This window comes from Cupressus sempervirens, chromosome 6 (genome assembly GCF_028749045.1).
Source record: "Cupressus sempervirens isolate cs-2001-9-10 chromosome 6, ASM2874904v1, whole genome shotgun sequence".
Taxonomy (NCBI): Eukaryota; Viridiplantae; Streptophyta; class Pinopsida; order Cupressales; family Cupressaceae; genus Cupressus; species Cupressus sempervirens.
Genome location: NC_143123.1, coordinates 238,129,801 through 238,146,378, shown reverse-complemented (window position 1 = coordinate 238,146,378; position 16,578 = coordinate 238,129,801). Strand labels below are relative to the sequence as shown.

At 33.8% G+C, this 16,578-nt stretch overlaps 1 protein-coding gene across 1 annotated transcript in view; it reads left to right on the top strand.

Moving 5' to 3' along the window:
- Positions 1–16,578, top strand: part of LOC149552130 (azadirone synthase LFS-like) — a 182,601-nt gene that overhangs the window by 103,916 nt on the left and 62,107 nt on the right. The window contains exons 5-8 of the mRNA XM_089787614.1: positions 11,121–11,242; positions 11,339–11,439; positions 11,533–11,591; positions 11,683–11,739. Coding sequence (XP_089643740.1) covers positions 11,121–11,242; positions 11,339–11,439; positions 11,533–11,591; positions 11,683–11,739 — 339 coding nt within the window. The remainder of the gene's footprint in view (positions 1–11,120; positions 11,243–11,338; positions 11,440–11,532; positions 11,592–11,682; positions 11,740–16,578) is intronic.

Genomic DNA, 16,578 nt, shown 5'->3' with positions numbered 1-16,578 from the left:
TGGATCTAATTCTTGGAGCTAGTTTGCCAAACAAAGCACCATATAGATTGACACCTACAAAGAATGAAGAACTTAATAGACAAGTGCATGAGTTGTTGCAGAAAGGTTTGATTAGAGAAAGCTTGAATCCATGTGTTGTACCTACTATCTTAGCACACAAAAAGAATGGAGAATGGAGAATGTGTACTGATTCCAAAGCCATTAACAATATAGCAATGAAATATAGGTTTCCTATGCCGAGGATGGATGACATAATGGATTGTTTGAGTGGAGCAAAGTATTTTTCCAAGATTGATTTGAAGAGTGGCTATCGTCAGATTAGAATCAGAGAAGGTAATGAATGAAAGACTGCTTTTAAGACAAAGGATGGTTTGTATGAATGGTTGGTTATGCCTTTTGGTTTGACTAATGCACCTAGTACTTTCATGAGGTTGGTGAATGAAGTTTTGAAAAGATTCTTGGGTAAGTTTGTGATTGTTTATTTTGATGATATTCAGATATTCAGTAAGACTAAGGAAGAACATCTTGAGCATATTAGACAAGTATTGCAGAGACTAAAAGAGAAAAAGTTGTTGATTAATTTGAAAAAGTGTTCTTTAATACAAGAGGAGATTGTGTATTTTGGATTTTTTATTTCAGCTGATGGATTGAAGATGGATCCTAAGAAGGTTAAAGTAATTTTGTAATGGCCTACAACTGAGAATGTGGGTGAGGTAAGATTATTTCATAGTTTGGCTAGTTTTTATAGAAAGTTTATAAAGAATTTCAGTGTTGTTTTTAACGCTATGACTGAGACAATAAGGGGAGATAAAAAGGAATTCAAGTGGACACATGAAGCTGATAAGAGTTTTGAGACTTTGAAATAGAAGGTTGTTGAGTTGCCTGTATTGGCTTTGCCTGATTTTAACAAAGTATTTCAAGTTGAATGTAATGCAAGTGGATACGCAATAGGAGTTGTATTAAGTGAAGAAGGTAAGACTATTGCATTCTTTAGTGAAAAGTTGAATGATGCTAAAAGGAAATATTCTATGTATGATCAAGAATTTTATGCTATTGTCCAAGCATTGAAGAAGTGGAGACATTATTTGATTCCTAAAGAGTTTGTACTATATGCTGATCATAAAACTTTACAATACTTGGGAAGTCAACATAAATTGAATCAAAGACATATGAAGTGGGTTGAGTACTTGCAAAGTTTTACATTTGTGATCAAGCATAAGAGTGAAGTTACTAACAAAGTTGTTGATGCATTGAGTAGAAGACGTTCTTTGTTGACTAAAATGAAGGTTGAAGTTCTTGGTTTTGACAAAATGAAAGATTTGTATGATGCTGATCTTGATTTTTCTAAGGTGTGGAGAGAGTGTAGAGCACCAAATCTGATAGATCACATAAGTAAGTATGATAAATATTTCATTCAAGAAGGTATGTTGTTCAAAGGTATTCAGTTGTGTATTCCTAGAAGTTCTATGAGGTTGAATCTGATTAAAGAAAAACATAGTGGTGGATTTGTTGGACATTTTGGAATTGATAAGACATTGAATTTGTTAAAAGAGAAGTATTATTGGCCACAAATGTAGAAGGATGTTCAGAAATTTGTAAAGAGTTGTGGAGTTTGTCAGGTTGCAAAAGGAGTGGGTCAAAATACTAGTTTGTATACACCTATCACTATTCCTGAGAAACCTTGGACTAACATCAGTATAGATTTTGTTCTTGGATTGCCTAAGACAGTGAACGGGTATGATTTCATATTTGTTGTAGTGGACAAATTTTCTAAGATGGCTCATTTCATACCATGTAAGAAGACATCAGATGTTGAGCATGTTGCTAAAATTTTCTTTAAAGAGATTGTGAGATTGCATGGATTACCAATAAGCATTATTTCTGACAGAGATAGTAAGTCTGTTGGTTATTTTTGGAAGACTCTGTGGAAGAAGATTGGTATTGAATTGAAGCTTAGTTCTACATTCCATCCATAGACAGATGGACATATAGAGGTTGTGAATAGAAGCTTGGGTAATTTGCTGAGATGTTTAGTTGGGAATAAGCCAAGTAATTGGGAAGTAGTGTTGGCACAAGCTGAGTTTGCATATAATAATTTTGTGAATAGGAGTACAGGGAAGACACCTTTTGAGAGATGTTGCTGGTGAAGAAAAGAGAAGTGTTGTAGGAGAAGAATTTTCTGATTTTATGGAGTCTGTGCATAAGGAAGTGAAGTTGAGGTTGGAACAAATTAATCAAAAGTATAAGGAAAATGCTGATTAGTCTAGAAGACACCATGATTTTCAAGTTGGTGAGGAGGTGATGGTTCATTTGAAGAAAGGAAGATTCCCAGTTAGAACATATAGTAAGCTGAAGATGAAGAAATTTGGACCTTGTAAGATCTTGAAGAAGTTTGACAGTGGTAATGCTTATGAAGTTGAGTTACATGATGACATGGATATATCTCCTATATTCAATGTTGCTGACTTATATAAGTATCATGAGTCTGATGATGAAATGGTTGTACCTGATGATTATCCAAAGAAGGGGATTGAAAAAGTTGAATAGATTTTGGATCAGAGAGTTGGCAAGAGTACAAGAGAAAAAGATTACTATGAGTATTTGGTGACATGGAAGAATAGACCAATTGAAGATGCTACATGGATTTCTCAATTTGAGTTGGATTTAGCTCAAGTTGTGACCCTTGCATGATTCAGGAGAATCATTTCTCCAACCCTGGTTATCTGATGCAGGAGCATCTTGGGTTTTCTTGCAAACCTGCACTTTTGTTCTTTCTTCCTGTTGGTGCCTAGTTCGTGTTGATGCCGAGTGATCCTTGGGTGCCAAGTTCCTGTTGGTGTCGAGTGATCCTTTGGGTGTCGACTTCCTATTGGTGCTGAGTGATCCTTTGGGTGCCATGTTCCTGTTGGTGTAGAGTGATCCTTTGGGTGCCGAGTTCCTGTTGGTGTCAAGTGATCCTTTGGGTGCCGAGTTCTTGTTGGTGCCGAGTGCCAGTTTCTACGAAGTCTTCATTTCCCAAATTATCTATGTCTAGTTCTAGTTTGGGCTGACTTTGCTTGCATTTAATTTTTGTATAGTAGTTAATATTTTTTATGGGCTGACCTGTGGCTTTCCTTGTTCTAGAATCTTCTGTAAGCTGTTTTGGCTAGTATTTAAAGAGGTCTAGGTTTGAGTTTAGGGGTAAGTAGAGGAGTAGGAGAAGTGTGGAGCATAACTGAAAGTGTGAATTTGCTATTGGATCTTTGAACGTGAATATACTTATATTTGGCCATAACCCAGAAGGCCTTACAACTGGGCATGTATACTGAATATTTGATAAATCAATATAGATATTCTTGTTCTCTCTCGCTCTCTTTGGTGCTGTGTTTCATATTGTGTTTTCTGCTGTGTAACTATGGCAGGTTGATTGGGATAGCTGGGTGAGCCTTTGGCCCTAGTTATTCACCCTTTTGCCTACGTCAACATGTACTAGACTTAAGGGTCAAGAAGACCACTAGACACAAGGTGTACATGGAGCACCTCATCAAGTGGAAACATTAGCCAGAGTAACAGGCAACATGGGTTCCAGCTACAAACTTCAAGAAGTTAGGAATTGTTGATGACATCTTGTCTATAAAAGTGATATGATTTAGTTTTGTGGGGAGCATGGTGTATGAGCACCTAGGTAAGGCTACATTGTAACCTAGGGTTCCTAGTCAAGTTTTGGCTTGTAGTGGTCTTAGTCAAGCCACTAGTGCAATCAGGGGGTTAGTTAGTCCTAGAGTGTGACTTAATCATTTGGAGGTCTAATTAGGTCATTGGAAATAGGCAATGTTACTTGTTTATTCAAAGTTTCTAGGTATTGTGCAAATGTTGTCATTATTGTCAAGCATTGCATTTGTGCATTTAAAGGGCTAGATTGGACAAAGAAAGGGTGGAATAGCGGTTTCATTTCCTAAGATTCATATTTAAGCATTTCATAGAGTTTCATGAGGTTTTGACAAAGTCTTGTCTAACTATGCAAACAATTGTAAAAGTTATATGACAACTTTGCAAAAATTGCAAAATTGTCATGACAATTTTTTTTTGTTTTGAGTGCATCTTCAAGAAAGGGGTTGAATAACTACCTAGAATGGTTGGGACGTGGATGTTCGACCTATTCAAGGCCCCCCTCAACCTATGAGAAGGGTTGGTTGGTTGACATTTAAAGAAAGTTTTATTGAAGAGCAAGAATAGACATTGAGCAATTTTACCACATTTAGAGCATTTGAGCTTGCATTTGTGAATTAATAGATTGAATTCTGCACTATAGCTAGTGAATGACTTAGTAGATGTAATTTCTTCATTTTATGTGTGGTTAGATAGGTTGTTTAGTTTCATTTCATTGCATTTGGTACATTTCTTATTTTTAGCGCTGTTGCTGGTATAAACCAAGCAGTTTTTGGTTATGGGGCCATAAATCACATTCCCACCATGGCATCTGTATGATTCATTGGGATTTGTGAGATGACTTGTTGTACATTAAATGTGTAAAGGTTTTGGGCCTTGGAGAAAAAGCTTTCTATTTTTATAGTGATGCCCTAGGCAAGCCAAAGTAGAATGGTTAGGGATCACAAAGGTTACAAGAGCAATTTGGTGGATTGAGTGCATTCATTGCTTCAATCTAAGCCTGTAAAGAGGTGGTCACATGTGTGAAGAAACCCCATGCCCAAGGAGATGTCTTGGTGATAAGTTTTACTAAGTGTTTGAACAAACCCTTGTGGATGTTGTTAGCATGTTGAGGAAAGCCTTGTTTTTAGGCTTAATTGTAGCAACCCACTGTATAGACATGTTGGGGAAGTGAGACTAGAAAAATATGAAGGATCTTCCGAAAAGGTATCTTGAAATGAAGTTTGTTTTGCATCATGTTAAGAGAGTTTTTGAGTTATAAGCCAAAAGGTGTGTTTGGAGGCCTAATTCCTTGTAGCCCTATTAAGCCTAGTTTGGAGCAAATTATTGAAATCAATAGGGTTTTGTTTGTATTTTCAATTAATGATCATTGGAATGGATCCAAATTCCCTAGAAACAAACCTTACTCTCCATGGTTGGGTAGTTTTGATCATGTTTGAACACTTGGTGTGGGTGATCTAGGAAGACATTCATGGAGCATTATTTAGGTGAGTTGACTTCATTATTGGTGTGGACAAATTGAAGAAGGGGAAGAATTGGGAATAGGATCCTGTCAAGCTAGGGTTAGTAGAAGAAACCTAATAGGCTAGAGAAGTGGCTGAGAGAAGACCCTAAGAGAAGGTAGGGTTAGAGAGAAAGATTTGTACTCGCATCATTATCACAACAAAATAATCACATGATCGAATTTGATGAAAATTTTGACAAATGAACATATTCCAACCATGAATCCAATGAGATCACTCTCGCAACGATCTGTCGAGCCAATCTCCCATAATGAGAAAATAAAGAAATGCTCATAAGGGGTTTAAACAATTTCTTTAGAACTATAAAAGAAAGGTGAATAAGAATAATGAACTTTTCAAGTTCTAATATTTCATTATCAGAACTTTTCCCCAAATAACTTATAAAAAAAATTTTAAATTTCTTAATAACTTAATTACCCCTTTTTCCCAATTAAATCATGCATTTCCACTTGCTTGGAATTCAACTATGACAACTTAATCAGAAAATTAAAATAAACTTAAATAAATACAGAATTTACTTTTAAATAATTAAATTGCAATATATTAATATTTTTTGTGACCGTTGTGGATTCTTAAATGCACAAAGACACTCACAAGCCTAAACACATAAGCATAATGAATATGGATTTTACCAATTATGTGGAGGGTTTATTAATTTAATTAAAATAGGTACGTCGCTCATAGAGGGACAACATTGGCTTAATATGAACGACCAAATCACTAAGTCCACATTCTATTGCTAGTGATATAAGTCTTATACAATAAATAAACCAGATCAAGTGTAGTTGAACTACACACACACACACACACACACACACACACACACATATATATATATATACATACAAACACACACACACACACACACATATATACATATCTATATATATGTGTGTATACATGTATACATATAAATATATGTGCACACACACACACACACACAGATATATATATATATATATATATATATATATATATATTTGTGTGTGTATGTACGTATGTATGTATGTATACATATATATACATACAAGCATACATACACACACACACATATACATACACACACACACACACACACACACAAACACACACATATATACATACATACATACATATCTATATATATGTGTGTATACATGTATACTTATAAATATGTGTATATATATGTATACATGTATATACATATATACATATATATAGATGTATCCATGTATACGTGTACATACATACATACATACATATAGCCAAAGTTATATGTGGCCGAAATTGCATTTAATTAAATACATTAAATACTCCAAATAAATCATTCATTGCATCATTTTATGAGTTTACTAAAAAAAATTGATACACATCCATAACGCAAGAACAACAAAAATGAAACCACAATAATCATCATATAATAATAAATAAGATACATGATTGAATGCAAAATAACTAGATATCATCATAAGGCATAATGTCATGTCACTAGCATCAATATGTAGATATGATCAAACTTAACAGTATAACATCAAACATCTATCAGCTATGATACTAGCAATCAAAATAATGTAAAGTCATCAGAACATCTCAAATGCACATATACATGAGTTTATCAAAGTATCCCTCGAATAAAAAATCAGCCAAGGTACAAAATGCAAACATGGAAGTTACTACATCCTCCCCCACTAGGTATATGCTTACTCCTAGAAGCCTACAAAAAGATAAGGGTACAAATCTCTCAATCGTGTGACTTATTCTCAAGTAGTGGAAGTCTCTTCATTTGGGTTTCATTGTACCCTTACCTGCTCTATACACAGACATTTGAGGGATAGCCTCTGATCTTGAAGAGTGTAAATGGGCTCCAAAGAAAGCTTCGTGTTGTCTACTTATAAAGCCTCTTAATCAAGTACACGGGTCATATTAGGAAAATAGTGTCTCAAAATAGAAACATGAAAAATATCATGGATGTGTGATAGGATAGGTGGCAATGCTAGGCAATAAGCAACATGACCAATATTCTCTAGGATCTCAAAAGGCCCAACAAAATGTATTGCTAACTTAGAGCCTTTCCGATAACGAATGGGGCGCTTACATGAACACACTTTAAAAATTACCTGGTCACCAACAAACAAAGTGATGATCCAACTTTTGGGTATCTGTATACTTCTTCTACCTATCCTTGGCAGTAACCAAATGCTCTTTGATGTGAACAACTTGTTGCTCCATATCCCAAAGCATTTCTGGACACAAAACTACTCCATCCTCCAAATGTTCCCAACTTATGAATATTCATTATGTCCCAACTGGAACGAATCGATGAAAGAAACAGAGGGGAACACTAGTCTCAACCTCCAACCATTTAGCAATAAAATATGGAAGTTAAAACAAACTAAAACATAAAAAATGAAAGAGCCCTACCTTGCATGAAAGAGAAAAATAGGAAATGTCATAGTAAAATAGTCAGATTACAAAACTTGATAAAACATTCAACAAATGGAGATCTTTGTGCTACAAATCTAATGATATCACTCCCGCGATGATTTGTCAAGCCAATCTCGCACAACAAGAAAATCAAAAAATGCTCACAAGGGGGTTTGAGCAATTTCTCTCCAAAATTATAAAAGAAAAGCAAATAATTAACTTTTAAAGTTATAATGTTTCATTATAAGCACTTTTTACCAAATGACTTACAAAATAGAACATTAAAAGACTAATAACTTAACTACCCCATTTTCTAATTAAACTAGGCAATCCAGTTGGCTAGAATTCAATAACAATAAATTAGCTGGTAAACTAAATTAAAAATAAATCAATATAAAATTTCCCTTTAAACAATTAAATTGTAACATATTGAAATTTCCCACAACTGTTGTGGATTCAAAAATGCATAGACATGCTCACAAGCCTAACACATGGATAATAAATTCATATTTTAACAATTAGTTGTAGGCTTTATTATTTTTAATAAAACATATACGTCATCCATATAGGGATGATATTGGCTTAGTATGAAAGACCAAATTGCTAACTCCACGTCTCTGCCAGAGATATAAGTCATGTATAGTAAAAAACTAGATCACACACACACACACACACACACACACACACACACACACACACACACACACACACACACACACAGCGCCAAAGTAACATGTGTGAAAGATTGCATAATAAAGAATTTAATTAAATATATTAAATAATCTAAATAAATCATTCATTGCATCATTTAATGTGTTTACTAATAGAATGGGATACACATCTGTAGCACAAGTACATCACTCACTTCTCCTCCAAAGCCTTTGAACCCCACAAATGAATTGTGTAAAAATGAACCTGAGGAAACAATAGCAGTGAATTCTTTGCAACTAATGAAGAAAGAAAAAATGGACGGAGTGAGGGATAAGATGTTCGAGAAGATTGGGTAATTTGTGTGGGTGTTGTAAATAGGTAATTAACTGCTTCCTTCCACCAATATAAACTTCTCTACAAACCCACTGAGAATTTTATAGGTAGCACATAAGTCAAGTGCTTTGAGTCACAATTGTATGATTAGAGATTAATTTTATTATTTCATAGAACTAGCATCATTATGCACATATGACCAAACTGAACAATATAACTTCTAACAGCTATCAACTATGATAGTGATAATAAAAATAATGTAAAGTCATCAAAGCATCTTAGATGCACATATACATGAATTTATTAAAGTATAACTCAAATAAAAATCAGCCAAGGTAATTATTGCAAACACGAGAGGCACTGCACATCTATCAGCTATGATAGTGATAATAAAAATAAAGTAAAGTCATCAAATCATCTCAAATGCACATATGCATGAATATATTAAAGTAACCCTTGAATAAAATATCAGCCAAGGTAAATATTGCAAACATAGGAGGCATTGCACCAAAGATCAAAAGATATAATGAATGAGATTAAAAAATATCAATCAACAGAAACAAAGAGGAAGTTGAAGAAAAAATATAATGGTAGTCATCTTACAAATTCTTAAAGGAGACAATATAGATGAAGATTATTTTTTAAAGATTTATTTACACTTCCATGAGATCAATACAGATGGTGAAACTTAACATCAATTGTGTTATAAGTAAGAGGTCAAAGTCTTGTTAATAATGAAAGAACGCTTGAAGACAATCCATAGATTCCCAAGAGATATTTGTAGAAATTGAAATATCAATGAAAATGTGTTAAATAGTTAGAAGGAAATGGGTAATCATTCATATTCTCAAAAGTGGCCACCTACCAACTAGATGAGAGAGATATCAATGAAAATGTGTTAAATAGTTAAAAGGAAATGGGTAATCATTCATATTCTCAAAAGTGGCCACCTACTAACTAGATGAGAGAGAGAGAGAGAGAGAGAGAGAGAGAGAGAGAGAGAGAGAGAGAGAGAGAGAGAGAGAGAGAGAGAGAGAGAGAGAGAAAAGGAAATGGGTAATCATTCATATTCTCAAAAGTGGCCACCTACTAACTAGATGAGAGAGAGAGAGCGAGAGAGAGAGAGAGAGAGAGAGAGAGAGGTTAATGGTTCGAAATTTTTTCATAGGATACTAGTGTCTCATGTGGACACCAAAACATTGTGTTAGTGTCGAGACATTCCTCACAATGAAAAGTTCTTAATAGTAAAATGAAACATAAGGATGAAAATATGGACTTTGAGTTAAAGAAAATTTGACTATGAAATGTTGAGCCTTTAGCACCATGAGGGGAGAATACTACACGAAAGAGCTATGAATTTATTAGGGAGAAAAAGTCAAAATCAATTATTTTAATGTACTATGGGATTGCAAAGAACTATTTTTTTTACAGTATGGTTCTCAGGAAAAGATTGCTTCATATAATGGGAATGGAGATATTATTTGCAATTTTAAAGGATAAGAATTTAGTGGTATTCATATATAAAATTATTGATACTAATGTATCCTTATTTGCTAAAGATTTCAATTGCAAAAATGTCGTGCTATAAATGCAAGTCCATAAAAATATAATTTGTCTTGAACTCTCTGATTTGCTTCTCTAGTGATTGGGGCATTGCTCCCTGAAATATTGCTAGGGTACCTCAATATGCCTCCACTTTTGGTGGTTGTTTCATCTCCCATGACCCACACTATGAGAGAAGTTCCAATAGTAGAAGGGATGACTTATGATCGTGACATCTACATTGTCACTCTTTTTCTTGTCATGTTTTGCCTCAAGATTTGGTGGTGCCTTCATGCTTTTGAGGCTTCCCCATAGGATGAATGAATAGTGTTGTGCCTACATGACATCCACCAATTGCATCTAGTTGGTGAATTGAGATTGAAAGTGTGGGGTGGCTCTTGTGTTCAAAAGGATCCATACAACTATCTTTGGCTATCTCTCTATAGCATTAGGAGGAGGAGGATGATGCATATGATTGGACATTTCCATACCTTAGGCCAATACAAGAAATGAGGCGAGGAAAAAGGGATGAACCAGACCTTTCTCCTCCTCCCTCCACTGCTTTGGTGATCCATTTTATTCTCAGCTCTTGGTTTTGCGCTTAGCCCATGTGGTTATATTTTGTAATTGGTTCTATATTTTTGTTTTTTTTCCCATATGACTTTGGGGCTTCCCTGCATGAATTTTAGTGGAGATGTCATTTCCTCCCAATTATCATTATAACTTTATTTTTTGAGATTTTATTCGCAATGACATTTTTCAGTATATTCCATCCAAAAAAATATAGTTTATAATTGTAGACTATATCAAAATAGTGAGATGTTAAGAAGTTATAAATAATCTTAAATTATATGGAGTAATGTTGTTAAGAATCATGATTAAAAAAGTAAATTCATTTTACATATATTATATGTATATATAATTAATTTATGAATTTAAAATTAGTTTCAGTTTATCTTATTTTTCTCTATTCTTTTTCTCAAATATATTGTTTGATTATAAGTTTTATTTTTGAGTTAGAAATATTGGGAGGAGATTGGTCACATTAATTGCTCTAGCCCTAAATTTAGAGGATACTTTCTTCAACAAATTGGGAATGATGGATGAACCATTGGCCTTTGCTCGACTCCTTCATTATCCAAGTAGATAAATTCCTCCTTTTATATATAATTTCATAGTAATTTATTTATTGAAAAAGTTATTGTTGAGGTAGACTTGCTTTCATTTTTTATTGGTAGGTAAACAACCCGATATAAACCATGGAATGATTGGTGCTACTACTCATTCTGACTATGGAATGATGACTCTTCTTGCTTTAAATGGATATCCAGGGCTCCAGGTAGAGCACACTTAAAAAATATTGATTACTATCTTATGATAATTTTATTTTAAATATTTTGACATTATATATTAAAATAGGTATATTCAAAAGATTTGCAGGAAGAAAGATGTTAAACCACATATTTGGGAAGATGTACCCCCACTTAAAGGGTAATATTTATTATTTCTATTATTGGTCCATGAATATTGTACTTCTATATTCTCTCAACTTATAATCTTTGAGAAATATTTTCATTTGTAGGGCCTTTGTGATTAACATTGGTGACATGTTGGAGCGTTGGAGTAATTGCCTATTTCGGTATGACTATTTATTTCATAATTTTGATTAAATTTTAAATATATAATTTTAAGATTTTAAGTTTTGATGATATCTTATCTTAAATATATACAAAATTGACATTTTTCCTTGAGCATTCAATTTAATCCATCATTAGAATAATAAATATGTTCGAATCCATATTTAAGATGTTAAACAAAAGTATCTGGTAAAGAGAATCAAAATAGATTTATTACCACGAAAGTAATGACCTTAGATATCATAATAAATAAATTAGGAAATTAACAATTGTTTCTATTAGACATTTAAGTTAAGTAGAACAATGTGATATTTTGATTTATTTTTAAATTAAAAGATTAAAAATTATTCTTTTGATTTTTTAGGGATCTTTAATTGTGCTTTAATTCTCAACCTTCATCTTTTTCAGAATTATAAAATAATTTATGGTATACTTGACCTTTCTTAATAGATGTTTAAATTGATTTTTTTATCCTTCATTGATGAAACCACTTATTTTAATTTTTTGAAGCACATAATTCAATATAGTTTTCAAAGTTTTCTTTATCAATTTAAAAATTCATAATAATATTATTTTATTATTATAATTTTCTATATTTTAATAGTTTTATTTTTAAAGATGTTTTAGAAACACTTTAAATATAATGATTTGATTGCACTTCATTTCGAGCTAAAAAGATAATTGTTGTTGACTTGTATTGAATAATTTATTACATAATTAACTTTATATGAGTTCTTTTAGAAAAATATTTTACTTAATTAAATATTTTTAAATTTTCCTAGTATAGAAACTAAATGTAGTGAAGAAATCTCAAAACAGTGTTATCTTTGTGTTGGGCAATAAAAAGAAGTGACATTTGAATGTGTAGATTTTTTTAACAAGAAATTTCTTCTATCATGTGGGGTGTGGGTGGGGGTGTGTGGGGGGCATCTATAAGATCTTAGACCTCTACTTTCCAAGGTTGGTTGGATCCTAGCCATGGGTCATTATGAAAGCCAAGTATAATAATAATTGGACTTTTATCTTCTCATGACCTCCTTATGGAGTCTAAAAGATGGAACAACGTTGTTAAATATCAAAGCTTGTTAAATATTAAGCTCTAGGAAGATACTTGGATTAGAGATAAACCCTTGGCCTTGGATCATTTTAGCCAGCTCATGAGAAACCTTAAAATTTATTTTGGCTCTTATGTTGCTAACTATATCTCTCCATCAAAAAATTGGAAACGGTTTTTAGATTGCGGGGATCTATAAGATCACAAACCTTAACTCAAATCTACTTACCAAGGTTGGGTCAATCCTAGCCAAGGACTCCATTGATTGGTGTAAGATTATGAAAGCCAAGTATAATAATAATTCAACCTTCCATGCTATTTTATCTTCTCATGACCTCCTGATGGAATCTAAAATAAGGAACACAATTGTTAAATATTGAAGCTTGTTGAGGGATGGTTTAAGGCAATAGGTTGGTAATTATGAGAAGATTAGGCTCTAGGAAGTACTTGGATTAGAGATAAACCCTTGGCCATGGGTCATTTCAGCCAGCTCATGAGGAACCTTAAGAACTATTTTGGCTCTTATGTTGCTAACAATATCTCCCCATAAAAAAATTGGAAAAGGTTGTTAGATGGGGGGTGATGTGTAGGATCATGAACTTTAACAAACCCGTACTTACCAAGGTTGGTTGGATCATAGCCATGGACTCGAGTGATTGGTGTAAGATTATGAAAGTCAAGAATAATAATAATTCAACTTTCCACACTATTTTATCGTCTCATGCCCTCCTTATGGAGTCTAAAATAAGGAAAAAAAATTGTTAACTATTGAAGCTTGTTGAGGGATGGTTTAAGGTGATAGGTTGGTAATTATGAGAAGATTAGGCTCTAGGAAGATACTTGGATTAGAGATAAACCCTTGGCCTTGGGTCATTTCAGCCAGCTCATGAGGAAGCTTAAGAACTATTTTGTCTCTTATGTTGCTGACTATATCTCCCCATAAAAAAAATGGAAAAGGTTGTTAGATGGGGGCTGATGTGTAGGATGATGAACCTTGACAAACCTCTACTTACCAAGGTTGGTTGGATCCTAGCCATGGACTTGTTTGACTAGTGTAAGATTATGAAAGCCATGTATAATAATGATTCGACTTTCTACACTCTTTTATCTTCTCATAACCTCCTTATGGATTCTAAAATATGGAACAACATTGTTAAATATCAATGCTTATTGAGGGATGGTTTAAGTGACAAGTTAGTAATTATGAGAAGATTAGGCTCTAGGAAGATACTTGGATTACGAACATGTCTACGATGTTCAACTTTTTTGAAAAATTTATTTCTTTTGGTGGATTGCACTTCATGGTAAACTTCTAACCATTGATAATCTTAAGAGAGGGGTTTTTAGCTAACTAATTAGTGTTTCTTATATAAGAATGAGTAAGAGAGTAATCATTAACTTATTCACTATCATTTTGCTTCTATTGTGTGCTTCAAGATTCCTTTGAGGTTCTATATTATCTTCATATTTTTGGAGAATCTAAAGAAGTTTTTCCATAATTGGGATCGACCCTCACCAGACCCCTTAATCAGGTAACTATGGAGATTTATCTCTCTCCCCCCCCCCCCCCCCCCCCCCACATCAGTTGGAACTTATAGAAAAGATAAATAACCAATTTTTAAAGGGAACGAGAAATATGTTGATACAGTGGTGTCTAGAATTGGGAAACTTCTTTTGGAAAATATAGATGTGTGAAAGTGGAAAACCCTAACAAATCCTCCTTCTACAACTAATTACTTGTTGGCTAAGAAGTGGAATTTTCCTAACACCTTCTATAAATTTGACAATTCTAAAAGATTGGCTAGAATGAACACAAAGTTGTTTGCTCCTATCCCTCCTTGGCTAAAACTTAATTTTGATGGTGTAACCTATCATGGTATAGTTGTGGGAAAAAGAAATGGCAAGGGTAATTTTATTTTTCCTAGACCAAAATTTTTTGCTCTATCTCGACCATTTTAGTTGAAGCCTTGGCTCACTTAATTAAGGAGATTGGTTGGTTATTGAATGAGATTCCAAATTAAGGAGATTTTTTCTCTATACAAGAGGTTATTTATTGAAGGAGATTCCAAATTAATCATAAAGATAACTAAAGAGAATATGGATGCTAGTTTGAGGATCTATAATATCCTAAATAACATCTGGTCGATCCTAACAAAGATGGACAAGTTTATTATTTAATACAATATATAGGGAAGGAAATGTTGTTGTCGACTCCTTGGTTACTAGTGGCCTCATAAAGGAGGGCATGAGGTGTTGGAGGAAGTTGGCATCCCTCCTTGGGTTTACAAGATCCCTCATGGGGAGGGAATACACCTTTTTGGGGGGAAGTAATGACTCAAATATCCATGATTTAGTGGATGGTCTATTGCCTCCTCTATGTAGCCACGACTAAGGCGACAAAACCTTTAATTTTAAATTTGTATTTGTATTGCTTCTTTCAGACTTGCAATTATAGACCCCATTGGCATCAACGCATTCATAACTTGGACATGACAAGTTAGATCAAAATCTTGTGTGAGGTAGATGATGAGATCACAATTAATCTCAGTAGTTGTGAATTGATAACTTCTATTAAGTATAGATATTATTTTTTAGCCCATATTCTAGACACTTCCATCAAAAAATATTTCTTGATAAAGATGGAGTTTCGAAATTTGACTCTTCCCACATGTTTCATTGTTGGTGTATGCTTTCCTTGGGAAGAGACATTGAGAGTAAGAATTACTCCTTTTTGTGCCTTTATTTTGACCTCACCATTTTTAGTTAAGGTTTTTTTGTTGGGCTTTACAACTTTTCTAATTCTATTCCTCTTGAACAACATACTTTTGCTACTCTGGAGGAATCATTCTTAGTTTTGGAAATGGGATGAGATAGGGTCTAGGTTGAGCCAGACCATATTGAAGATAACCTCTACAACAACGCCAACCTACGAATGATTATTAATAAGGGTGATGATAAAGTTTTATGAGAAGTAGTCAATGTAATTTGTGAATGGTTGGGTTGATAGGAAAGTCACTATGGGCATAATAACATTCAAAGTTAACAAAGAAGTCATTACGCAACCACTAGGCTTTTGACCGAGGGATGAAAGAGAGGAAAATAAAGATAAGTTTCAAATGAGTCCATTTTGAATAAATATTTTTGAAATAATGAAAAACCTACCAAGTTGTGTGGTGACTTGAATTGGGAAGATTTCCCTGAGCCTTATGACTAGGTGTGTGTGGTTATAGTAAAATATTTTAACCTCAGAAGAGTGATTTGGGGTTTATTACTTTTTCCATTTTCTCCTTTTGAATACATGATCTTATCTACTTCCCTTTAAAGTTTCTCCACTATTTGGAGTCCACTGTTATGGAGGTGCATGAATATTGTAGTCAAGAGAGAAAATTCAACATCATCCACCAAAGCCTCATGCTACACCTTCGCAATCTTCACTTTTTTGTGTGTCCTAGAGTCATTTCTATCGAAAGGTTCCACCGCCCTTGGCACCCCAATGGACCCCCTTCTGATTGTAGAAGGAGAAAGAAGAATCCTAATAACCCCAAATCCCCACATCAGACCCCCAAGGCATCCCCTTTGAATCCTATAAACAAATATGGCTGAGAAAATAAAATTGTTCTGGCAAGATGCTATATCACCTCCAAGAAGCCTAAGACTAAACCTAAAGTTCACTTGGCAGACTTTGATGTGGAGGCTACTAAAACCCCATATATATCCAATAGGATTATTGCTAAACCATGGATGAAGGAGAAAGTAGTCTGGGAAAGATATGTTGAGGGATTGGATG